Source organism: Pezoporus occidentalis, unplaced genomic scaffold (assembly GCF_034315485.1).
Source record: "Pezoporus occidentalis ecotype Australia unplaced genomic scaffold, CSIRO_AGI_Poc_V1 ctg236, whole genome shotgun sequence".
NCBI lineage: Eukaryota > Metazoa > Chordata > Aves > Psittaciformes > Psittacidae > Pezoporus > Pezoporus occidentalis.
This window is the reverse complement of record NW_026914244.1, coordinates 289568-315497: the sequence shown is the minus strand read 5'-3', so window position 1 is coordinate 315497 and position 25930 is coordinate 289568. Positions and strand designations below refer to the sequence as shown.

The 25930-nt window shown below is 42.7% G+C and overlaps 1 protein-coding gene across 4 annotated transcripts; it reads right to left on the bottom strand.

Annotated features, from left to right (window-relative positions):
• Nucleotides 1-649: 649 nt before the first annotated feature.
• CTTN (cortactin) lies at nt 650-24921 on the bottom strand. 4 transcript variants are annotated; one of them, XM_062621908.1, is made up of 16 exons: nt 24766-24901; nt 24156-24201; nt 21705-21788; nt 21189-21262; nt 19611-19740; nt 16552-16662; nt 16096-16150; nt 13931-14041; nt 12662-12772; nt 10921-10976; nt 9790-9859; nt 9424-9572; nt 2677-2766; nt 2404-2587; nt 1427-1498; nt 650-838 (listed from the first exon to the last, which is right to left on the bottom strand). In XM_062621908.1, exons 3-16 carry the CDS (start codon nt 21786-21788, stop codon nt 702-704), a joined length of 1434 nt encoding a protein of 477 aa, XP_062477892.1. In that variant the 5' UTR covers nt 24156-24201; nt 24766-24901; the 3' UTR covers nt 650-701. The 4 variants fall into 4 exon arrangements, with proteins under 4 accessions (XP_062477892.1, XP_062477891.1, XP_062477893.1 ...); XM_062621907.1 differs by lacking the exon at nt 24156-24201 and having other exon boundaries at nt 24766-24921; XM_062621909.1 differs by lacking the exons at nt 12662-12772; nt 24156-24201 and having other exon boundaries at nt 24766-24921.
• Between the last annotated feature and the right edge of the window lie 1009 nt (nt 24922-25930).

The following is a 25930-nucleotide window of genomic DNA, read 5'->3' as shown; positions in this document are numbered from 1 at the left end:
TCAGTGCTAGAGTGTTTGCAGCCCTCCTCTGGGATCACATGAACAGGAGGAGCAGGAGCAGGAAAACACTAATAATAAAAATCAATGTAAAAGCCAAGGAACTTCACTTGAAAAGAGAAGGAAAAAGTAACCAGACTGTTTCCTTCCTAACATTAACATTCCATAAATATTGGACAGGTTTTGATTAAGTGCCAGTAGCTGCAAATGCCAAGCATTCTCTTTGCTTTGTCAAGCACTATCTGGAAAAGAAAAGAAAACAATATGCACCTCCTCAGTCCTCCCCACTCCTCCATAGTGGGAAATGCAAATAACCTGCATAGCCATGATCTCCTTAGCTGAAAACATTTAGTGGAAGACTAACTAGACTTAAACACTAAGTAAATCTGCTCACTTACGAGTAAAACATGCACTATTACAACAGACAGCTAGTTGTCCTCCAAAGGCTTTTTATGACAATTGCTAACTTGGCAGAGAGATGTTCTCCAAATGCATGAAAATCATTTTTAGAGCCTTAGTGAAGAACATGGTAGTTACAATATATTAGCGATTTCTGTGGCATAAACATCTTAAAAAGCAAAGTATTAAATATAAAAGCAATATGTATATACCCCTCCGTCCTCAGAAAAGCATCATGATTTGTAGTGTATTAAAGTCAGATTTATTGACTGGGGAATTAAGGCATAACCAGGAGACAGGAGGCTTCATTGTCTCAGCTCCACATAGTTGGCAGGGAACAACCCATAGCGGCCTTTGCAGACCCCCCTCCACCAGCCATCGTCGATCATTTCTATGTTGGTGATGATGTCGTCTGGGTCAAAGGAGATCTCGTCATCACCCGCTGCAGAGGGAGTGGAAGAGGCTCAGTATTCACACGGGGCAGTTCACCTACCAACCCACCACCACTGATCACACCACAGACACCCCTCACCCTCCCCTCTCCCATCAGGCCACGGCTATCCTCAGAGACGCTCCCCCATCCTCTGGCAGGATGGTTCTTACCTACTGCATTTTAAGTGCATTTCTAACTCAGAGCAACAATTCCCACCTAACACACTGAAAACCACTTCATGGTCTTCATCTCTCCTCAGAATCAGTCAGTCACGCTTTGCAGCACCCCTGTCTGCCCAGGGTTTAAGGAGCGCTAACAGTTGGTTAAAAGAGCTTTTGAGTACTCCCACTCTTTCAGACACAGTGGTTAGTAGCTTTCAGAAGCAGCTCAGTGCTATTGCTCGATCCCTAAATCTTCACAGCTTTATCATCTCATACATTACTACAAGAGGTGACAAGCTGGGGGTTGGAACTGGATGATCTTCAAGTCCTCTCCAGCCCCAACTCTTCTATGCTTGGCAAAGGAAAAATCCAGACTTACCTATCTGTGCAGAACAAACTTTTCAAAGAGAAGGTTAAAACCAAGAGCTTTGCTTACCAGCTTGATAATCGTAAAGGGCTATGGCTGTAATCCCAAGTTCATTTTCGTATTCATCATAAGCATTTTCCTCTAGAAAGAGAGAGACAGGAGAAAAAACAGCATGAAGCACACTACCTATCACGTGGAGCTCTTTCGTGTGGTGCTCCTCCTTTAATTCTACTGCCAACCCCCATAGGAAGGAGGGAACAAACAATGCCGGTTTGAAACGTGCTGATGCTCCTTCTGAAATGGATTTTTTCCTAAATCACCCACAATTAAAGCCTGAAGGAAGCGTTCACAAGCAGGTATTCAATAGGGTGTAAAGTAGACATGATCAGCCTTATAACACTTTTGTAAGTGTGACAGAACAGCCACTGAGCTCAAGATCACTGAGTAAGAGACTATTTAATAGTCTGCATGGAGCAGGGGAGAAAGGGGCCTGTTTAAAATTCACAGGTTTTGGTACCAGAGCAAGCAGATTCATTCTTCACACCTCATTTGGTAGCCAGAAGAGGTGAGAAAAACAGGAATTCGAAAGAACCTTTATTCTTGCAGTTGCAATTAGTCTGGGACATCCTCACTCCACTCCATTAAAGGCACGGCACACATCACGTCCATTTCAGAGTCCAGGAAGTGCTGACAGTGTTGTGCTTGGTAGGCCAGCACACATTTTCTCTCTGTGCTTTGTACACAAGCTGAGCTTCGTTGCACAGGGGGCAATGGTAACCACTTCTGAAGCTCTTTTTTGCACTGATACCCTAGGGAGCACCAGAATTACTGCACCATCATCTCCCTGGTTAAGTAATTTCAACCTTGCTCCAGCTGCACCTTCCTTTCCTAATTACAGTTTGCTGGTGGAGAACCTAAGGAGTCTCATCAGACTGAGACTTTAGAGAACTAGGACAGTGTCCTGTCAGCACAATGATTCATTACGACATTGCACATGGGAGTAATCTGTAGCTTAAGAGGTTTAATATCAGAAATAGACACTCTACCTGCTTGGTAATGCTCTCCTGCCCCTGCCACTTCATAGACAGTCTCTGGTTCGTATTCTGCCTCTCGCTGACTCACAGCTTCCTGGTAGTCTGACTCTGCAGCTTTGTAGCTGGGCTCTGGCTCACGTGCAGCTGAATATGCGGTGCTGTTGTAGGCAGGCTCTGCTTCATAGGAAACTGCGTCCTGCAGAAATACAGGTGAGGTTTGTCCAGGGTGCCTAAACAGGTTCCTACCCTTAGGATCAAAAAGCAGGTACTGGAAGTGATTCTGACCTCATAGACTGGGCTTGAGGGTGCCTTCTGCTCAGCTGGCTGCGTGGCAGGAGATGGTGGTGGAGTTTGTTTTTTGGCTTTAGCTTGTTCCTAAATTAAAGAGAAAGAAAAACTTCATGGCAGTTTAATCACTGATGTCATGACTCTGAAGAAGAAACAAGCCTCCATTAAGGAAGATGACAGCCAGCCTATGCTGCAATGAACTGATGCAAACAGGCAGCAAAGAGGGCTGGACTGGCTGGACTATTGGACCTGCCTGAAGGTTTAGTGTTGCTGGACAGTAAAGCCTCAGAAACACAGCAAAGAAGTGCAGAAACAAACCCTGGGCAGTATGTACACATGCGCATTTAAAAATGCTCTGAGGCACATTTCCATAGGAGCTGAATGGTTTCTGTGTCCAACAGATTCATTCTGTTAGGCCTCATGTCCCATTTTAGCCTAAGTTCAGAGAACTTGAAGCCCACGTGTTCTAATTGTACAACTGATCTATTATCTTTGATGAGAAACGATCCTGCAAGCTCTTGCAGGTCTGCAAAACACCTCCAAGGCAAAAGACTGAACAGCTCAGACAAACCTAGGTCCTAAATACTGACAATGAGGGATTCAAACATTCAGAAGAGCTCTATGCAGTAGAAATAAAACCAGTATCGCTACTGTATTCTATAACATGGATCTGAATCAAGTGTTCTCTGGCACTCAGGCTGTTCATGCTGTGCCATCCCACCTGTGAATCAAAGGGCACATCCACAATCAGCATTAGAAAGCCATGCATTAGGAATCCAGGATCCCATAGCACAAGAAGTGCAACACTGCTTGCATGACTTAGGAGACTTTAAAAAAATCAGCTATTTTCTTCTGCCTTTCTTTCTTTACCATAGGGGATAAGAAAACTGTGGATCTAGGGCCTAAGTTTCTTCTTTATTGTAGTAAAAGAAGAGGGAATACATGTTGTGAGAGAGTGTGCACTTCAGTTGTTTCAGTCTGTCAAGCTGTAACTCCCCAAAGGACTCTCAGGATAAATTGCAGTCCAGGGATGAAGGGATAGGGCTCTGCCACAGAACATTTCTTCCTTCCCTGTTTGGCACAGCTCAGGAAAAACATAACAAAGAAAGCAAGCAAAGTGGGTCTTGAGAACAAAGCCAGCTTTGAAGACAATTCAAAGCCCAGTGATGTCCTTCCTGGAAACAGTCCGGATGCAAACAGCGCTCCCCCCACTTTCAACTCCTTTGCTACAGCACAAAAAGCGCCAGCAAAGTGTTTCTTAGAAGTCAAACCTGAGTTTGGGGACAAACTAAATAGCAATAATCCATTAACAGTGTCAAACATGGCAACAGCTCCAGTAAGCTGTCCTAGGAGATGGGTCTCTGAAATCCAGACTACAGCTTAGGACAGGCACAGAGTAATGGCCCTGAAACATTTAAACTGCACGGTCCCCCTTCAGGCTGGGTTTCTTCCTCACTGAAATGCTCCACGGGAATGAGCATCCTGCTTTGTTCCCTAAAGTAGCAGAGGCTGGCTAAATCATGAGGCACCTGTCAATTCAAACCAGCAGCTAAAGAGCTCCCTGAACACCATTTGACTGTGTGACATATGTGAAAAGCAAGAGAAAAAGGATCACCAGTAAACAGGGCTCTTGAAGGAATGCAGCCCATATGTACTTTCCCATTGTGGGAGCATGTATGCCCACACACTTTCTTGAAGTAAGAAAGCTTTCTGTTTCTACAAGGAAGTTCACCTAAGTCAAAGTCCATCCCCACCCTTTACAGTAACTGTGGACAGTGTGGCTTACATCCCACCCCTTTTCCTGCTCAGCTTGTGAGTGAGGGCAGTGCAGCCAGTGCCATTCTAGTTTCCCCTTAAACTCATTCTCCCTCCCTCCCTGCAGTATCACACAATTAAGCATGGAGATGCTCAGGCTGGAAGAACATTAATCATCTGGTTATGGTGGAATTTAAATACCAGTTTTGGGGGAAATATCAATGTGTCCAGGCAACAGAGTTTGATGAAGCACAAGAAAAAAATCAAGCATAATGGTGTGAATTTAACCCACACTTACAGCAAAAATAACAGTAAAGAAAGTAAGTCATTTCTGAGACAGAACTGGGGGGGAAAGATGTAACAGTTCAATGACTGATGAGAACCTGTGTTACTACATTTAAACCCTTCTGGAAAACTGTTTCCTCAGCAGGAGGAAAGCTCAATGAAAAAATGAAGTGGGTAAAAAAAGCCTAAATCCACCCAAAATGAATGGCAAGAGAGCTAATGGAGAAGCTGAACCTCTTCCTCCACTCGACCCAGGCTACAAACCCATGCAGCAGAAGGGAATGCTAAGCAGAAAGCCTGGTCACTTACAGTGCCAAAATGGACAGGCCACGCTGGGACAATGAGAGCCAACAGGATGATGCACTGGCACATAGCTGCTACTCCTTGTGGAAACACAACTGTGGTGCAATGAAATCGCACAGTAGTGCAGAATATACTGCCAGCCCTACTTGTCAAGACAGAGGGAACATCAAAAGCATGCCCTGGAGACACGGCCATCACACAAAGCTCCTCTTTGCATCTTGAGGAACATCAGCCTGCTTGTAGCAAAGGTGCAGAGCAAAAAACAGACATGTACTGAACAGATCGGTCTGAGGTATCAGAGCTGCCACGTGCCCTAGGAAAGAGACACTTCCATGAAGCAGTAGCCAAGAGGTGAAGCACTGAGTTAAGATAGAGTATCCTGCAACAAGAGAACTCGTACCACCTGAGACTCGACCATGAGTCCAGTTTTCTACTTCAGAGCACTCACTGTAAGACCCAGGTGTTCAAGGATGATCTGGTTACAGGGACTGGTCTTTTGCAGAATCCCCCAGAAACAACCAAATCAAAGCAAGGAAGTAACAGTCCTTGGCTGAGGAATGTTGCCTTATCAACCACCATCAGCATCCTTCAGGTGACCTGAGAAGCTTCAGAAAGGCTGAGAAGTCCTAAAGACACCAGACACTTGTCTAACAACAAAGCAGTAGTAGTGATGCTGGAACGGAGTTACTGCCAGGTGCAAATACAAACCTCATAGAAAATAAATGAAAGAGCAGAGTGAATGCTGAGAAAGCCCATCTTCCCTTGGGCCTGATATTTCTTAGCAAGTCTCAGAAGTAACTGGAAGCAAGAGCAAGAAAGGGATCTCCTGGGTGCAGAATAGCCTTATTAACAATGCAATACTTGTGATATCCATCAGCCCCTATCACGGTTCTTCCTTATTTGGAGACCTGTAAAAGTATCTGCTAAATTAAATCCTGCAAAGATAACAGTGCTGTTTGCTGTAAGTCACAAGTCTTAATGCTATCCACACCCAATGTGCTGACAGAAGAAAATGAGTGTCAAGAAGAGGGAGATCTCCTGAAGGAGTGGATCTGCACTTTCAAGAGCAATGTACACCTCAAGGTTGTCTCCAGGTTGTGTCCAAAAAGAGTTATTTGTTCCCATTTTTCATCACCCCATAGGACAGCCCCCGGAACTGAGGAACTACAGCTCTTTCATTAGTGTTGCAGTCTCGGTGGCAAGGACAAGGACTGGACAGGATGAGGAGCGAAACATCACTTTGTTAGGGAAGCAGCTAGGTGCCAGACCTAGATACTGGCAATGTGTTAAGCCTAAACACACTGAAACATGCTGGGAAGAGTGGACAGTAGTTCAGGAGCAGAGACAGCCTGGCAACAGCTAGAGGAGTTATGGGGCTACCAGCTGAACAGCTACACCAGAAGAAGGTGGTGACACATGCCGACAGCATTTTGCTGTGGCTCCGAGTGAGCAAATGCTGAGGCATTTGGCTGTTCTCATCTGAAAAGCTCCCAGAGCAACTGCACAGACTGGATGCATTCCAGCTTTACTGCTCTGAGGAGAGGGGAACCAAGAAATTCTCCTCAAGGCAAAGGATCAGCTTTTCTCTGTGTGCTGGAGGATGGTGCCAATGCTAAGAATGACACAGGGCAGTCCCAAGTTGACTGTGGCTCAGAGTAGCACCCCTGAGCAGGCTGGATGACCTTATCCAATAGAAAAGACTGAATTCTCAGCTTCAGCTCCCTCCTCATCTCTTAGCTTTAAGATGCTGTGTTAAAGGTGTAACAGGACAGTAACGAAACCCAGTGGTTAGGGTAAGGTATTAAAATTTCACCAAGGCCACAGGGATGAAAGGCAGCATTAGAAGAAATTACTGATATACAAAGATGAACTCCCATTCATCTTGTGATATATGCATGCAGTGAGCATATGGCTTCAAGATGTACTGTGTGAGCATAAGGCAAAAGAGGTGATAAGCTGAAAGGAAAAAAACCAAAGCAGCTGTCACTTTAGATGAAGAGACTTGATTTATCCTATAAAGCTAGAATGTCCCAGATAAGTTTCAGATCAGAGCTAGGTTACCACAATCCTTCCATGCATTTAGTTCTTCCTACTTGTAAAACAAACTAGTTACATAACGTCTAAACTTGTGATGAATTAGACCATACTGATGGAATGGGATGAACACCAGAACCTTGACATTCTGTAGCAGCATCCCACTAAGAGGAAGTATCTGCCACATCTGAGAAACCAGTCATTGGGTCTGTCCCATTTGTCGTCAGGCAAAGGACCAAACGGGTCAGAAACCACCTGACCATCTTTCCTGGATTCCAGATGTCTTACAGAGGATGTTGAGACAAATTCATATGCAAGAAGATGTATCAGTGGGGCCTGCAGTAGGTGGGTGTCCTGGGTTCAGCAGTAGCAGTCATTTTTCTCCTCCTTGGTAGCTGGTGCAGTGCAGTGTTTTGACTTTCAGAACAGAGCTGATAACAAGGATGTTTTGGTTTGGCCAAGGACTTTGTGAGCCTCATGCTCTGCCAGGGAGGAGGGGAAGCCAGGAGGAAGCAGAGACAGGACACCTGACCCAAACTGACCAAAGAGGTATTCCATACCACAGCACGTCATGCCCAGGATGTAACTGGGAGTGAGCCGGAAGGGCTGTGAGACTGCAGGGTTGGAGGAGGTATTGGTCGGTGCTTGGTTGGGCTGAGGGGGGGCGAGTTATCGGTTGGCTGGTGGTGAGATGATATATTCTCTTCCCTTGTTATTTCCTTTATCATTATTATCATTGGTGGTAGCAGTAGTGATTTGTGTTATACCTTAGTTACTAAACTGTTCTTATCTCAACCTGTGGGAGTTGCATTCTTTTCGATTCTCCTCTCTGTCCCTCCGGGAGCGGGGGAGGGAAAGAAAGGGGGGGAAGTGAGTGAACAAGTTACCTGACTGGGTTTAAACCATGACAGTGGGCTACACTGGGTCTAACAATGAAAGATACTTTAGGTGGAAAATAAAAACAAAGGAGGAGAAAGAGAGAGACAAGAAAGAAGGAAACACGAAAACTCCCCCATAGCCAGCCAGGAAGGAAGAGCAATGACAAGAGTCCCAGACAAGCACTCTCCTCTGGAAAGGTCTCCTCAGCATAGCAAGTGGCAATGAAGACACTGATGGGGCTCACCACTTTTCCTGTGCATCTCCTTGAGTACTGTGTGCTTTCAATAAGGATCTGCTCAATCTCCCTACTGGATATTCCTGCTTGGAACACTAGCAGCAGTAGTTGTAGCATCCTACTTAGGTATCAGTATTTTATAGTCTCAATACACACATATGGCTAAGTAGCATTTATTCAGAATTTAAAGGACTGGCTCCTTTTGTGTCCTATGCTTACTCTTCTCTAGCGTAAGCAAATATATGTAAAACAAGAAGAGAAGAAGGGGAAAAGAGGGACTACTCTTAATGCCAGCATCAGTTGCTTCCCATTCCGTGCCATATCAGTGTTTACGAGTATGAGGCAATGACATCAGAATAACAGCATGGGACTGCAAGGGAAACTGCCACAGCAGCTGTGGACAAACACTGCTGCAGCAGCTTGTGTGAAAGGTCACAGAGCTGCAGACAGAGGCCTTCAGGATTACTGATAAGGCACCTCAGGCATTGTGTAACAAAAGAAATGAACAAGTCACAATGGGTGAGTTACTACGAACACACGAGTCCTCCCATCTCAGCAGCGGAGTTTCACCAAATATGAAAATCCTATAAGGCAGCTAAGATGTAGGTTCTGACTAAGCATTTCCTGCAATTATTTTGCTTCTGAATACCACAAAAATCACAAAGCTTTTAACCATGCCAATGCTGAACTAAGATTCTTAATTCCCAAACTAAGATTCAGTTAACAATTGGAAGGTTATTTCCCCCAATCTCATGGGCATGTGTTATACCAACGGGTGATACCACCTCCATCTTCCACAATACTGGCTCCAAAAAACTAGCATTACCAACCAGAACCATGGTATTAAACTACTTGAAGCACTCTTGTAGGACCACACGTCTCTTCCCCTTATGAGCTTCTCTGTGCCCATGGGAATCTGGTACTACCAAAAGGCACAGAAGGAAAAGGTCAGGCTGCAAATGCTAGTGGTCAAGATGAGCTTGCATATTTTGGGACAGGCCTGATAAAAATATATATACTATTAAGTGTTCCTCTATCACCCTATCTGATGTCTGATACACATATGGTACATGCTGATAGATGGCTGGAGTTGCAAACAGGTAAAGCACGGGTACAAACACAGGAAGAACAAAGAACTTCAAGGTCTGGATGGAAAAAGAAAAGTATCTCTCCTTAAAAGGTTCTTTTTTCTCCCAGCATTGCACTGAAACACACAAAACATGCTGCTCAAATGGGATTTGAATCCTACTGACCTCCAGTTTCCTTCGAGCCTCTTCCTGTTCTTGTTTTTCTCTGGCCATTCTTTGGGCTCTCTCAGCTTCTGCCTTCCTTCGGTCTTCCTGCTCTTTTTCCTTGGCTAGGTTTTCAAAGTTAGCTCGGATGCTGCTTGTTTTATTAGCAACTGTAACATTAAATGAAAGTCAAATGTTAAGGTTCTGAGTAAAGGTAGCCTGGAATGAGCTGGTACAAATTTCTGCTAGGATTGAACATGTTTCTGCTTTTCTACTGAGCTCACGGCCCATTCGGGAAAGTCCTTTTAGCCCTCTTCTATCCCAGTGATATTCCAGGCTTTTGAACATTATTACCTCCAAAGAAAGGATTTCGGGCCACTGCCTTACCAGCTTCTATTGGCTTGGTCTTCTGGTAAGTTGATGCTGGTTTCTCAATATCTTCAAAAGTTGCTGCATTCTATCAGTAAGGAGAGAAAGAGTATGTTAAAACACACAAATTCATAGAGACATTCAGACAGCTTCAATCTGTGACATTTTATTGTGATATTGCCCCTGGACTTCAGAACACCGAAATAAAATCAGGAAGAATCAAAACTTGACAAATGGAATAATCCTCTCTGTAAATTGAACTACAGAAGAATTAATCTCCAGGGGCAGGTTTAAACACATTCAAATCCTATTAATTAGAAAACAAATGTAGCTTATGAACAGGTGACTCATCAAAACTAAAAATGAGTCAATGTCCTAAATATTTATTATGTAGCTGTTGCTGTTCAAATCTACATTGTGCAGGATTTTCATCAAGGTAAAAGTATCCAGTCTCCTTAAAGAAGCAGATATTGTTAAAACAATATTGTATTTGAGAACAGTATCAAAACAATATTGTATTTGAGAACAGTATCAAAACAGGAGGGTTTTTTAAATGAATGGTCTTGAGTCCTGAAGGCACAAATAAAAAGATCCTACAGACTGTCAAACTCCACTACTTTCTCACTTTTAAATGTCCTACATAAAGCAGAGAGTAAATTTATTCAGTAGATAAATGTCAGTGAGGACTTTTTCATGGACAGGTAGAAGGGGAGTATCAGCTGCCCTTTTACTGTTACAGAATACTAAACCAAATTATCCTAAAGAGAATCAAGGCAGGCAAAGTCGGTATGTAAAAGACATCTATTTTAAGCAGTTCACTAGAAGGATATCCTCAAGATATAAGGCATCAGCTACATGTTAGAAGACATGACTGAAATTGTGGAATTAATGGATTTTCTCATTATTTCATACAAAGTTTACTATTCTTTCATTTCCATGCTTCAATTTTCACTACTTATTTATATACAGTACCCCAATGTACACACAGACATGTATAAACTGGCATCGGTGCTGTGTGTATAAACTGGCTTAAAGATTTAGAAAAGCACAGAACTCTACTATTAGACTGGAGAAGTATCCAGAAATTGGGAGCTGAACCCTACAGATCTAACCAGACTATACTATATCCCTACAGACTATTTGTCATACCTTATCCATCCGATCTTTCTGTACTCCATACTTCCCACCAAATCCTTTTGCATAATCTAAAATCAGGATAAAAGGGTTAGAGCAGGGACTTTGTTACCCCTCCCATCTTTCTGCCAAACGCGAATAGCCATTTCAAATGCAAATAAATAGCCATTTCAGCTGCATGCAGAGGTACAGTGACAGCCGCCAAAGAAAATGCAACCTGGTTTTAGATGCAGAAAGGATACACAAGAGCCTTCAGGTACACCAGCAGATGACAGATTGTGGGCCACATGCATTCTCTGAGTAAACATTAAGCTGAGGATTGATAAGGTATCAAGCAAGGAATAAGGGATGAGCCCTTCTAATGCATCACTTCTGTAACACAGCCTTTCACAGCACCAATTCTTAGCCCTCTGCAGTAACCATATAACCTAAGCGATTTTGCATTGCTCAAAGGAGCGCTATCCAGTCTTCAGTGACCACAGAGGTGGTGTTTTTTTCTCTTTAACATGGTAAATTCTATGAATGACAGGCAAATATAATAAATTTCTCATTCTAGTGGATTTGGTTCTGATACCCAACTGATGGATGTTAAAGTCATTGGTAATAACTCCTGTTCTAACATGGAAAGGGGCAATTCCACAAAACAGCACAAGCCTGCAGCAACTCACAACCACAGAAATGGGGTGGCCATGCTATTCTGTACCACCCTTGAGCTGCACACTCTTCTGCTCACTTGATGCTGACTCCAGCACTTGTTAGACTCCAAAATCAGTGGCATTAACAACAAAAACAAGTGCCCCAAAAACAGCTTTCTGCTCTTTGTAGTGAGTTAGTACCGAGAGAAACATCTGATGAGCATCAGAAACAGCACAACAGAAGCAGAAAGAGTGTGCGGCTGGAAACACCTTCCTGGTGGCAGTGAGCTGTAGGAATGTGCCCTTGGACTCTGCAGATGCACAGGCTTTCCTATACATCCCTGAATATAATTACTCCTTCTCCCTCTTAGCCCCAAAACCACTTGGGTCCAGCTGTTTTAGCCTATGTCCTTGTGCTCTGCTAAGGCACATCTGATGGTGTATTTGTGTCGCTACAGCACAGAAAAATACTATGAGAATGAACAACCTCATTTTCTTCAGCTTGGTATGTATTTTCAGCCAGAATAAATGGACTAAACTTACATTTTCCTGATCCAGACTTCTCACTTTAAGATAACGGAAAACCAGGAATTCATGGTTTGTACCCCAACTATTTCACAATGAATAAAGAGAGCATGAATAAAGAGCATTTGCTCACCCAAGAAGCACAAACATTCCCTATTTCTTGTTTTAATGACTACAATTGTTTTTAAATGATCTTGCCATAACTCATTGCTTGTTATTGATTACATCCATGGCCCTTAGCTGAATATTTTCCCCACCAATTTTTAAAGGCAAAATTTCACATTTACTCTAAAACTGGTCAGTGTGATGCCATTAACATCATGATATTAGTAATGTTATTATTGCATTGTATATATAGCTATTAAATAAATGCATATTATAGAGCTTTTAACTAAACACTGGCTATCTCTTTCCTGAAAAGAGGCTTGCTTTATGTAACACTGTAAGAGTGAAATGGAAGAACATTGCCAGATCATGTGGGAATAGAAGCGCAAGAAAGTGTCTGCACATTACTAGCACCAATCTACTCAGAGAACTATTTAAGACTGTGTAAGAAGTGGCTGCACTGTTAAGAGAGTAACAAGTGAAAACGGTGCCTTGTTGAGATTCATGCTTGGCTAGTTTCTCCTTGTAATCAAACCCCACAGCAGATGGGTCCTGCCTTTCTGTCTGTACACCAAATTTCCCTCCGAAGCCACTCTTATAGTCTGAAAAAGCCACATGACACTCAAAGTTTTTGCAGTATTTTCAATTACCAATCATTTTGAATGGCAAAAAAAAATCATCTCAATATACTTTTGTAAGACGAAATTCAAAAGAAGTTTCCATTTGAGATTAGGAAGAGGTCAACATGATTTATCAGGCCCTAGCAAGAACACCATTCTGAAGTCACAGAATAAAGCACTTCTTCGCATTGTTCAGAGATACTGCATAATGCACTTGTATTTAATCAACATTACGAACACAAACACACATAATATGTTCACCAGAACAAACAACATACAAAAGGATACAAGACACTAAAATGTGTGGTTATCATCAGTGTGCTTAGTATTTGTACACTAGAGATCTGACTTCCAAAGAGATGTTAAGATAGGGTAGAGAGGCTATCCTCCAGATATTCCTACACAGCACTGGTTAACAGAAGAGGAACAGTCCTGCTTCTGCACAGCTTGAGCTAAGAGTTACGACCATTCCCAAATGCTGCCTTAGAAGAGCCATTATAATATATGGTATAAAATGAAGGCACAGAAAGGGAGGAGGTGTTCAAGTAATCCTCCCGGATAAATCTGAGGATCACTTTTAACTTCTTTAATTGAAAAACAAACCAATTAAGTTTGTTTCTTTAAGTTAAGGGTGGTGATAGGCAGAGGGCTGGGGAGCAACTTCTGCTCTGGGTACCTGCATTCCATAGGAATAGGTACCTAAACTGGCAATGAGAAAGGACAGCATTAGATATTATATTACTCTTGCATAAAATCAGGGGTACATATAACAGGAACCAGAAAAGGAAGATTATTTGCGGAAAGTACAAAGAAATTGTTAATGTGTGGTTTGAACAACTCAACTGAAAAAGTTAAAAACAATCCAGACTACCTGCAAACTCATAAAGCTTCTCCAGTGAGAATTTATTACTGGAGTGATAAATCTGGAGAAGTCAGAGCTTCTTGGGGACTCAGATGCGTTAAATCTGCTTTGCAGACACCAGTACACCCGATACACAGCAACCATTCAAACACAGAAAAAGGAGACCCGTGTCAGCTACTGTGGCCAAAGATACCACAGGAGGAGGGTTCACACAGGGAAGAGAAATGTCAAAATGAGGGAAGTCAGAAAGAAAGGCAAGGAATTGTGAACTGATATACCTATCTGGGATTCGTGCAGCTGCACTTTCTCCTGGTGATCCCAGCCAAGTGCACATTTGTCTTGTCTGTCTGTCTGCACACCAAACTTGCCTCCAAACCCCTTTACATAATCTGTATGCATGAAGTTTCAGAAAACATTATTGCAGTTTATGACTGTAAAGAGTATTTCATAAAAAACAACAGTAAAATGTTATGGGGTAAGTTGCCCTGTCATTAATGATAGTATCTTTCCCTCTTTCCCCTCCCTGCTACACTGACTGTCTCAGCAGAGGGGTAGGATACCCATTCAGGAACTCTGGGATCACAGAGCAAGGAAGCACCACAAATCCAGTGCAGGTTACAGCACACAGACTCAATGGTATTTAAAGATGTGAAGAGTCTGATGCACCTCCTACCTAAAGCCACATGTAGAGCACAGATACAGAAATAATGAAGGACTTGATACCTCCTCTGAATACCACAGATCTGTGCAATTACACATTTATTTCAGTAACATCCCTATAGACATTAAGTCCTTTGGAAATGTGCTTGTGAAACACACAGGGACAGTTTACAATGCCTTCCTTTTCATTTAAGGGGAACAAAAATCTGCATAGACAAAGGGCAAACACACATTTACCACAAAAAAAAAAAAACACACCCTAACCAAAATATTTATCCCAAGTTTAAAAGGCTGCTTGATTTGAACTAGTATATTGAAATAAAATAATAAAAGACTTTGTGATTCATGTTTTGCCTTGATATTCAAAGCCAACAGCACTTTTTGTCCACTTTGTCCTTGTCAACACCGTATTTACCACCAAAGCCCTTGAATAATCTAGAGATAAGAATTTTGTTTGTAAGCGTTCAATGACAAAGCATTACCTTGAGAAACTGTGATAATCAGACCTGCTAACATTACACCCTGTATTAAATGAAGAACTGACATCCCCATTTAATCTTGATTCCAGATATTTAAGTCATAAATACTTCAGAATTCTTTAACTCTTCAGGATGGAAAATAAAGCAGCATCATGTGGAGTTCAACTGCTGAGCAATATCAGCAATTCTGCTGTTTGATTCCTTGATAAAATTCTTTAGACACTTAGAGCAAAGTGAACATCAAAACCAATGTCAGCAACAGCCTGGATGCTCCTAAACAAACACCCCCTTGTACTCTTTGGCATTTCTAGAGTGTAAATGCTTCTTTGAGATAAAAAAGAGATGGTGAAAGTGTCAGAATTTTTCCATGAAATGGTCAATTTTTGATCAGACCTGCCTGGAAAACTGAGTAGCAACACAACAATAACAACTCTAAATCTGATAAATGCTTCCAAAGTAAGAGCAGTTGGCTCATCACTTAAAAGCAGTCAAATCCTGTGGTTTAGGTTTCTTTTTTAGAAGTTAAAGTTTTCAGCAACATCAATTTTAGTCAGTGTTAACTTTCAGCGGGGTATGAGTTCAACAGATGTAAAAAATCCTAGTATTTTACAACACTGCCCTATCATGAGTGCCTACTACATCAGAGGATGAGCCCACTACTACGTGTGCCTACTCACCCTTCTGTGGCTCATGTTTTACCCTGTAATCAAACCCCACTGCACTCTTGTCCACTCTGTCAGCCTGTACTCCCTATTTTGCACCAAAACCACTTGAGCAGTCTGCCTTGAGAGTAAAAATGAAATTATGAAGATTTTAATGGAACCATCTCAGCAATTGAGGGGAAAAAAGTTCTTTCAAAATGAAATATTGCTCTTTAGCACGCAAAATAAAGTTTAAACACAGAAAATAAGATGGGCAACAGCCCCTATAGTTTATGATGGTTCCTCTTAAATCTACTCCTTATTTCCAACAGGGTGCAATACACTGAAGAACAACTCCTGGTCTTCCTAAAACGATCCTCACTTCCTTGATCCTCACTTGTAAAAGACAAGTAAGACTCATGATGACAATCATGATGGTGCTATTTCCTTGTCTCAAAACTTCATCAACTCAGGAAATAGCTTTGAAATTCAGTTTTTCATCTTGTTTTCCTCCCAACCCCCTCAACATTTGATTCACTGAGAACACCACTAAACAACTGCCTCACTAAACAAGGTCTTTTCCCAGACAGTAGAAGAGTAGGGATCTACTCTACTATTTATAAAATACATGTGTCTACAGAGATGAGCACCTCACCACTTTACCTCTTTGGGAGGCATGCTTCTCGGTTTTGCCCTGATATTCAAATCCAACAGCTGACTGGAAGAGAAATAAAATTGCATGACAAAGAGTTAGATACTAGTAGAAAAAATGCATGCACTTCACTGGACACAGCACAGGAAGCTCCTCTGTCTTTCCATACTGCTCTGACCTCCTTGATCAGGAGCATAAATACCTACTTAACTCCAGGCCATATTCATTTGTATGATCATTTAGTAGATTTTCCTTTCAATTCATCTCAATTTCCCATTAGGGCCTTCTTCTATCTTGCTTTAAACAGTTATTTATCTCCATAAAAGTCAGTGTTAGTTTACTGCTAAACTTCAAATACAGCTGGAAGAGCAGACCAGCATTTTAAGGTATTGGAATTTTTCAGTTGTACATATAAAATGAGAAACTTAACTACTATGAGTAGCTGTATATGAAATGGAATTGCTTACCTGGTCAACTCTGTCAGTTTGCACTCCAAACTTGCCACCAAACCCTTTCACCAAATCCACTTGGGAGCAATGCTTAGAAAGTTTGGCCTGATATTCATGTCCAACAGCTGACTAAAAACAAATGGAAAGTTCAGAAACAGGCAGCAGTTCTACGCAGTTCTGCATGGAAAACAGTGCACCATATAACCTGAGGATAAGCTTTGTTATAAATACACATCACTGCCAGTGTTCTCGTTGAAACTAACTTCCCTGGAAATGGCTACTCTCTTGAGAGGTCTTTGAGACCATCACCATGCTAGCAATACAGCCCAGGCAATGAAGTGTCAAGAAACAGTCTGACAGCAGTGACTGTATTTCATAAAGACTGTGTTAAATTCTGCATTTTTACTTCAAAAGCACAGGAATGATAAACAGGAAAGATACAGACAGAATCCTGATGGTGTTCATGAAGAATCTGAAGTAAGGCTTAGTCCCAGATAGTAGACTGTAACCAAATACAACTACAGCTAGGTTTTCCATTGACATACTTTTAAGGAAGGGCTCTGATCATAAATCAAGTTTAGGCATCTTCTCTGTATACATTCTCCTCACTTGCAAAATGGCACCTCAGCATGAAGTGGTGCTTCCACGTAAAGGCAGAGCTCCCCATGCCAAAGGCATCCCTGCACCACAGTCTTCAGTTTGAGCCTGCACCTGGAGCTCAAGCTGAACACAGCAAGTTGAGGCACAGTTACGTCACACTGCGACTGGCTTCAGGTAAGACACAGGGATGTGTAATTACACACCTGCAAGTGCATCCAGATAGCATTTGCTAGTGTTACTTTAATCTAGTGGTAGGACACCCTTCTAGATCCTGGGGTTGATGCTACAGCCAAGCACCTTGAGGGGTGCATAACATAGCAAAAATGCTTTTTCTTGTCCAGTGCCAAAACTGAGTTCTGGCCAGAGCAACTTGCATTTTGCCACTTTAACATTTGAGTCTCAAATGCATATGATTACTGTCAGAGGCAGAAAGAGAAGACTCTGTAACTTGCCACACACAGCCATGATCAGATGGAGAGGCTGCACCTTGTGACAATCACCTCTCATGATTCAACACCACCACCCACCCCATTCAAGGCAGTCAGCATCTGCATCTGCAGCAGGGAGCCCTTCAAGCAGCTGCCCCAAGTTCTGACCTTTGGGGAGCGAGAAACTGTCTTCTACCAGACAGCCGGACCATTTGAGGACACAAGGTGTCCAATAAGTAACTTGCCTTTTACAGTATTTACAGGGAACATTCCAGGCACTCAGGAAAGCAAAACATTACCACATATAATGGGTGAAGTAATTACCAAGTAAGAGAACAAGGATGACAATAATAGGACGCTACCTTAGCTTACAAGCAATATAAAAGCTCCTTTATTTTCCTGACTGAAACAGTCATACTTTTGTTCATTTTGCAGGTGTTCTGTAGCAGAATAACTGTTAAATGTCACAGAAAAGGCTCCCGATTCCCATTACATTTATGAAAGACACAAAGCTCTGAAAATTCTGGGGTTTATGTGACCTCTCTTTTGCTGTATCAGTTGAGGTGGGTGAGGTTTAGGCATGCTGTTTTCTTTACGTGGTACCAGAACTTTGGATTTCATCAAATACCAACCATTACCACAAACTCCTTTTTAGAAAAGACATGGAAACTATTTTTCTTAGAAATCTGTATTTCAGAGTAATCTGCCCTCAGAATTCCTCAGCACAATACCGTGCTGCATTTTAAATCAGTTATGGAGGTCTGCCATACAGAATGATGTAACTGTTCATTTTAAGTCAGCACCAAGGTTTTGTCCTAAATAAAGCAAAAACCTGTACCATGACAATGCTGCAGATACACTCATTGATTTAGGTGAGTCAAGCCTTAACACCAGCACACCTGCACAGAGGAACAGATACCTATGAAGGGGAGACCTCACTGAGGAGGTTTGAGAATTGCAGCTATAAGGAAGAAAGCTTTATTAAAATCATAATTTATGAACATCTCCTGCCACCAGTATCACTCAGGAGAAGGATAACGTGCTGATGCTAGGAGCTACACAGGACAAATGATTGAATGTGCTCAGCAAGTCCTTTCCCAAATTCAAAGGTCAGACTAGCCTGCTTCACTGACAATTATACAGCAATTTACTCCGGAATATGGGAATCCAGCAAAACCTTAAAGCTGCCAAATTACTACAAACCCAGAAAGTAAGTAAAGTAAGAAAATCAAATCATTCTTGTTCAGGAAACAGTTTGGCTCTTATTTTAAGAGTACATGAAAGAAACTAGCCAGAAGTTGGTATGCCTAATTATCACATGGCTAATAGAATTACCTTAAGAATTATCATTTCTTCTGTTAATAGAGTGTAACTTCAACTGCCATCAAGTCCTTATGTAAAATGTTACCATCAATGACTTTTTTAAAATACAATGATTAGTTGTCACCTTTGACAGTTTACCACTGCTGCCCACCCTTTTCCTCATTCTCTGGCACAGAACTGAAACTAAGCTGCATTTATTCATGCATTAAGTACTTTGTTAATTTAAAAATACACAGTTAGAAACTTGAATCTTGGCTCCAGGGGAATCCACTCAGGACATAAGCATGCAGACTTGCTCTAAAGACAGAGCAAGCATCAAACAAAAACGTGGGCCCCTTGTGCATCCCAGAACTTCTCATCATCCATATATGCCTGATTTGCCACCTGAAATACTTGTTCCTGATGCTTCAAGTGCTTTAGTTCAGGTATTTATGTAAGAGCACCTTGATTTATCTGGGAAACAGAACACGATGGCCTGACAGAATTGGGCAGTAGTGGTTACAAGTGTCCTTGATAAAGCACTGCGAGAGTGCTTCTTCTGCCATCAAAATGAGCCACCACTGCATATAGCTTATGCCATGATCTCAGCTCCTGCATCTCTGAAACTAGCAAAGTTGGAACAATTTTGCACGTTCACCAAGCTTACCTCACATATGTAGTTGTGCTGGCCACAAACAAAGTGAGGCAAGACTTACAACATCGTCCCAGGGAAGCATTCATACTTACTTTATCCATGCGATCTTGTTCGACACCAAATTTCCCTCCATAGCCATGGGAAGCTTTTGGTCCTGTTTCAAGCTCCTTCTCTTTGAGGTTCTGGTGTTCTTGGAATACATTCTCTCTCAGCTCATGAATACTTTAAAGACAGATAATTAAGCAGCAAGTTTTACTATGAAAGTTTCAGAAGATAACTTCAAAAAGATGCAAAATAAAATGATAAAAATATCATCTTAATTAAAGTTGGACAACTTGTATTTTTCAAGCCCTTCTCGCTTTATCAGTGCACAAAACAGTTCATGATATTCTGAGCAACAGAATTTATTCTTAGAATCATAGAATGGTTTGGGTTGAAAAGGACCTTAAGATCATCTAGTCCCAACCCACTTGTCATGGGCACAGACACCTCACACTAGACAAGGTTGCCTTTTTGGACAGTTTTTCTAGTGAAAAACATTGGGCTTAAGATTGAAGGGTATTCTGCTGTTTGAACAACCAACTACTTAGAATTCCTGTGTGCCTGAAACATGTTTTCTTCTAATATCCTATTTCAAGTTCTTTCCAACATTTTTTATTTAGATGGCAACTTTTCAGAATAGGGAACATCTCTTATCAGACAGTCCCTATGGTAATGGGACTCTGATTCTAACTAAGCGTTCTGGACACAACAGCAATATAAAAGAAGGATAGAAGGAGACATGCCCCTTCTCTTCCCCAAATGTTCCCTTGCAACATGCAGGAATTGAACTTACTGTAGCACAGGCTACACCTGAGAAGAAGCAGCCAAGGTAGTAAAGTGCACCTTTAAACACTTCCCACTGGAGTTTAAAGCTTGCTCAGGTGGAATTCAGCCAGTAAACATCCCCACTGCACTCCATGTAGGCAGAATAACATTGATCCCTGAAGTAACACACTTAGTTCAGTCACCTCCCCTGCGCAACACTGCTGACATTTATTCTTAGCTTTATACCATGAGGGTTGCTGCCCCAGAAATACACAAGCAAACCCAAAATGAACGTCACAACCACAGATTTCCTAAAACTGCTTTAAAGCTAAGTCTCAGACACTTCTCATAAGAAGCACAAGACTAAGAAGATGGATCATTTCTGTCTCACACAGCCCTCCCTGACGCACTCGTTTGCTTTTCTGCCAGAGGGCTCAGTTTGTCACTCTGCCAGAATTTTTATGAGTTTGATAGCAGCTTCTCAACAAAGCCTAAGAATTAAGGGACAAAATGTACCCTCAAAGTACCAAACTGGAGCTGCTCAGATCACCCAACAGAAACCTCTCTCCTGGCACTATTGGCTCTGGCTCCAAACCAGGACAAAGAAGCCTTCCAGACACAAAGAGGCAGGAAAAATAACATTTCCAGTTACAAAGAAAGATGTAAGAGCCCCTACACCAAATTCCTGATCTTCATTTCAGATCTGAAGATACTGACACATTTGAAAGACCAGCAATCTGGCAAATAATCTTCTACAGAGAGTCTTGTTTAATTATGAAGATACAAGTAACTGAGAACATGAGTTGATTAAAAGTCAGCTGGGATTGTGACTATTAATAAATTGAAAAAGAGAGCTGATTTACTTGATGTGCTCTTGATGGCCGGATCCTTTCACAGTTTTAGCCCCCCAGCGCTGTTCTTTCTCACTCACATCATTCTGCAAAAGACACACATAAAGAAGAGTTAAGACCCCAAAGACATCGCTAAGTTATCTGCACTTGAGAGTTCACAACAAAAGCCTTCAGCAGTCAGAGACATCAGAAGAGTCAGAAGAGAAGATTCTACCACCCTCACTTCTCTTCTGCCGTAAGCCCCGTGCTTTGTCCCCTGCTGAAATGCACAGAGCAGACATTCAAGCCCCAAGAGGCTACTGCTTCTTGATGCAAACCTCTTCCATAGAGACCTCCCTGCAGTACCCAGCTAAGAAAACACAGTTCTGTTAATCACCCACAAGCACAAACTGCTAATTCTTTTTCTTCAGGCATATGTTCCTATCAGTTTATTTTGCTGAGATACAGTCCCCACCCTGAAGAATTCCTCTTTAACACACCACAGCACACACTTCTGCTGAATGAATCAGTAACATTCAAAAGCCATACCACGAAATCAGGATCCGTCTCCCAGTCATCAGTTCCGTCAACCTGGTTGATACAAACAGCGAGGCCTGCAGTAGCCTTCCACATCTGCAACACCATCAGAACAAGCTCTGTCACGCTCCAGTCACATGTCAACTCTATTTACGTATAAAGCTGATGGAGAGGCAATCCAAACTTCTCAATGGAGGATGTTATTTAAACACACAAACAGAAGCTACATTTGCAGTGAAAGTCAATTTGACCACTGGGTCTCAAACTGGTTTGAAATCCCCTTTTAGTTTTCCTACTGCAAGAAGCTTAGGAGGAATCACTGACATGATTTCAAAGAGAACAAGGAAGTCTTTCCTTGCTCAAATTAACATTTATCTTCATTCACTGCACTGAAAGATTCCTCTTCAAACAGCTCTCCAACATCCATTTCCAAAGACTGCTGCTAATTCTAGGCTCTATGCATATATTTAAGGTGTAGGAATTGGCTTCTTTCCCCAGCCATTAGCAATGATAAGCATGATATTGTTCATTAGGCAGCATAGCCTACGTTATATTACATTATACCTACCCAGCCTCATTGCATAATGAGTTTCAGCATCATGAAAGAAATCCAAAGAACTGTAAGAATTTGCATGCAACCTAGACATTAGTCCACCTGCCTGGAACAACCAAGTTACTGTGTTTCTCAGATAACCCCTCGTGAAACACGTACACAACCTCAGCATCTTGTCCCACTTTCAGGAGAAACAGAGGGCAAGAGCTGGAGCACTGGCAACAAGAAGCAAAACTCATAACAAGGGAAGAAATAACATCTAGAAGCAATTAAACACTTTTTACCAGGCCAATTAATAACGTTGGACATCTCACTTTCTGGAAACCTTATCCCCTGTGAAGTATCAAGTTGGACACTTTCAGTTAACACTTTTGTGACTAGTGAGCAGAACAGATGACCTGCCAAGAGCTAGTACTGTATTTTATGGCCTTTATTCTCGGTAAGCCAAAACAAATGAACTCTAAAAAGCTTTCTCTTCATCCAGCTTTTCAGACACACAAGTTAGAGGAAGGATTTATCTTTTCTCATTACTATTCCACTACAGTTCTTTAACATACCATCATTCTGTCTGCTTACCCTTCTCTTTCTAATTAAAGAGATTATTGTGGATTATTTCATTCATAATATATGGATAATTCAATAAGTAGAATGAAAACTCTCTTTTCAATGCACAGCTAATAATCCATAGGTAAAGCGCACAGAGAAAAATAAACCAGCCTGACAGAATGAGCTGATGAGCCACGTGTAAGGGGCGCTTCGGAACTGGTAACAAGAATGAGAACAACTGATAGTCACACACCAAGGTAGCAAGTGAGAGAGTAGCCTGGAAGGAGGTTTTAAGAGTAGAGCAGATGATACCCTGATACAAGTAGTAGTACATTTCCCCTTATGCTTCTTCAGGTCTCCCATCTCCAAATTCCTATGGAAATTAAAGTATTAGCCTTTGTTATATGGCTTAATACTCTGAAAACTTGTGAGACTGCAAGTTTTTAATACAAACCTTTAGAACACTGACATTTTATCTCCTTAGAATATCCTGTCTAAAGCCTTCTCATCATATCTCAGGCTCTCCTACCCTTTAGTTTGCCACAGGGCCTTCACTAAATCAACCCTCTCACAAAACTAAAGTGCTGGAAAGCAAAACCAAACCAGCTCAACAACGAAACTCAACGTGGGGTGCAAGTTCTACCTCTGCAACCAAACCTAAGAGGGATGCTATGTACCCTTCCTCCTGTACTCCACCATGCTGCACGCTCTCCAAATCGTTTCGAGATGGAATTCAGGTGACAAGAGCTGAAGTGCAGGTGTGCACGGTTACTCTGTATTTGGTGCAAAAGACAACCTGGTTCATGCATTTACCTGATTGTTTAAGTTTGCTTTACACATTCAGTTGTGTTCAAGCATTCAAAAGAACAAAAGCTGCATCTTCCAGATCCAGAAATCTAGATTTCTTTGCTTCCCCCTCACACTCTCACAAACAATAAGGAAAAAAGGATTTCACATGCATACCCTTACAAAATCCAGAATCCACCACGTCTCTCCCTAAATTATGCACATGAACGCCAACATCTTTCCACACCTCAACCCTGCATTCTAATTACCAATTTTAATTACAAAAGGGAGCTAAGCAGCTTAGTAACAAGGAATCCCAGTCAAGACCTCTCCGATTGCTGGTGGGGAGCTAACAGGAATAAGCCTGGTTTCCGCAGCAGCTTGCTATTCCAGCATCTCTTCCAATGCAAAATGGGGAGAAATATGATCTCTTTATGAGTCACTGACTCACATGGTCGTACTTCTGAAGGAAAAGGAAAACAGTACGGTTCAAAGTCAGACTAAATATACGCTTTGAGTTCATGTGGCCAGCTCTGCCCCTCACCGCTGTTATGACTAACCACCACCCTACCCAGCACCTTTAGCTCGGGAACTCCGCTCTTCCCCAGGGCCTACGACAAACTCCTGAAGGAACAAAGGGAAATGCCAACGCTTTTAAGCCCAGACACAGCGCTGCAGGCCAAGAGAAACAAGCACCAGCTTTAGGTCGATGCAAAGGCTCCGTGGGGCACCTCTGGTTGCCATTCCCCTTGGACACTGAGGGAGACCACTCTTCATTCCGAGGGCGCAACAACCTCAGACCCGACTTTCGCTGGCCAGGGCTTGGCTTACCCCCTCACCAAGCCCCCTAAGCCCTCAGCAGACGGCTTTATCTTCTTTCAAGGTGGGGGGTTATCTCTGGGCAGCTTCATGGAGTTTAAAACAACAAAAGAACCGCAGCCACGTACCCCCGGCTCGGCCTTTCCTCCTCCAACCGCCTCACGGCCCCTCAGCTCCCCTCAGGACGGCCGCGCCCGCCCAACACCGACCCCACCCCGGCCGCCTCAGCCCTCGCCCGGCCCAACGATCCCTCCCCACCGCTCCGCACGCCCGGCACAAGGGGGGGTGCGGGTACGGCCCGGGGCCTGCCCGCTCCACCGGCGGCCAAGCGAGCCGGGGACCCCCGCGGCCCATCCCCGCCGCGCTTACGCTGCCGCCCGCTGCCACCTCCTCCCGCGGCCGCTGGTGCCCTGGCTCCCCGCCGCTGCTTCCCCGGCTGGCGGCTGGTGCTGGTGCTGCAATTTCCGCTTCTCCCGAGCTCCCACTTCCTCTTCCCGCACGGCGGGGCGGCTCCAGGTGGGATTGGGACCCGCCCCGGCGTCCCTGTAACACCGCCCCGGCGGGGGACGGGGCTGTGGGACGGGCCGGGAGAGCTGCGGCAGGGCTGAGGGCCATGGACAGGAAAGGAGATGAGGGTGGAATATATATATATAAATGCTTATAATATATATATATTGCATATTATATTTATAATGTATAATATCTATAATGTATCCTCTTCCTAGGTTTTAAAAGCGCTACCCCATCAAAAATGCACCGTCAGGACTCTAATGGCTACAGCAGATTGGGTACAGCTTGAAACGGGCTGTTTCAGCTCCCTCTTTTTAAATATTAATACTTACTTTTGCACCATCATTGCAACTGCGTCATCTTGAGGGATTTGGATCTGCCACTGAACAAAAGATTCACATCTGACTGTTCCCGGGCTATCTAAATTAAACAGATGGTAAGAAAGAAGCAAGCAGGTTTTCAAAGGCAGCTTTAACACTTTAGGAGGGGTTCTACCACTGTTTTATTCCCAGGGAAACAGACCCCGAAGCCTGACATTCCTCGTGAAAAACATTACAAGTAAATACCCATTATTACTGTTTGAATTTGTGTAAGATAAAGAAACCCAGGCAAACAGTTCTGTAGGTTTTGGAGAGGGGAAGACAACACACTAGTAATTCCCATTCTTGGTGGGACAGCAGCCTCCAGACCCCTAAAGCCAAGCATGGTCAGGTCACAGTGTAAATAGACTCAATTACTGTATTTTTCTGTGTTAAGGGTAAGATAAATTGAGTATGGCACATTTAAAAGATAAGGGTAAACTTAATTCTGCTGGAGGAGAAAGCAGGCTCAGAGAACCTCATTCCTTCTGGCATTATTTCTGGCTCTGGTGCTGTGGAGTCTTCCCTGGTCCCTCTGATGACAGGAAGAAACACCAGCCACATTTATGTATTACTTCCCATCCATGCCATATAAACCCACCAAACGCTGCTGCTTAAATGAGACTAAACTACCTTTTTGGCAAAAATGACATAAAAAATGAACT

Excerpts from the sequence above, each read along its gene's own strand:
- CTTN (XM_062621907.1), bottom strand. The coding sequence starts at position 21,788 with ATGTGGAAGGCTACTGCAGGCCTCGCTGTTTGTATCAACCAGGTTGAC. Across the intron at positions 19,741-21,188 it reads GGCCATCAAGAGCACATCAA|TATTCATGAGCTGAGAGAGA; the intron begins GTAAATCAGCTC and ends CTGTCTTTAAAG. Across the intron at positions 14,042-16,095 it reads GAAGCATGCCTCCCAAAGAG|ATTATGTAAAGGGGTTTGGA; the intron begins GTAAAGTGGTGA and ends TCATGCATACAG.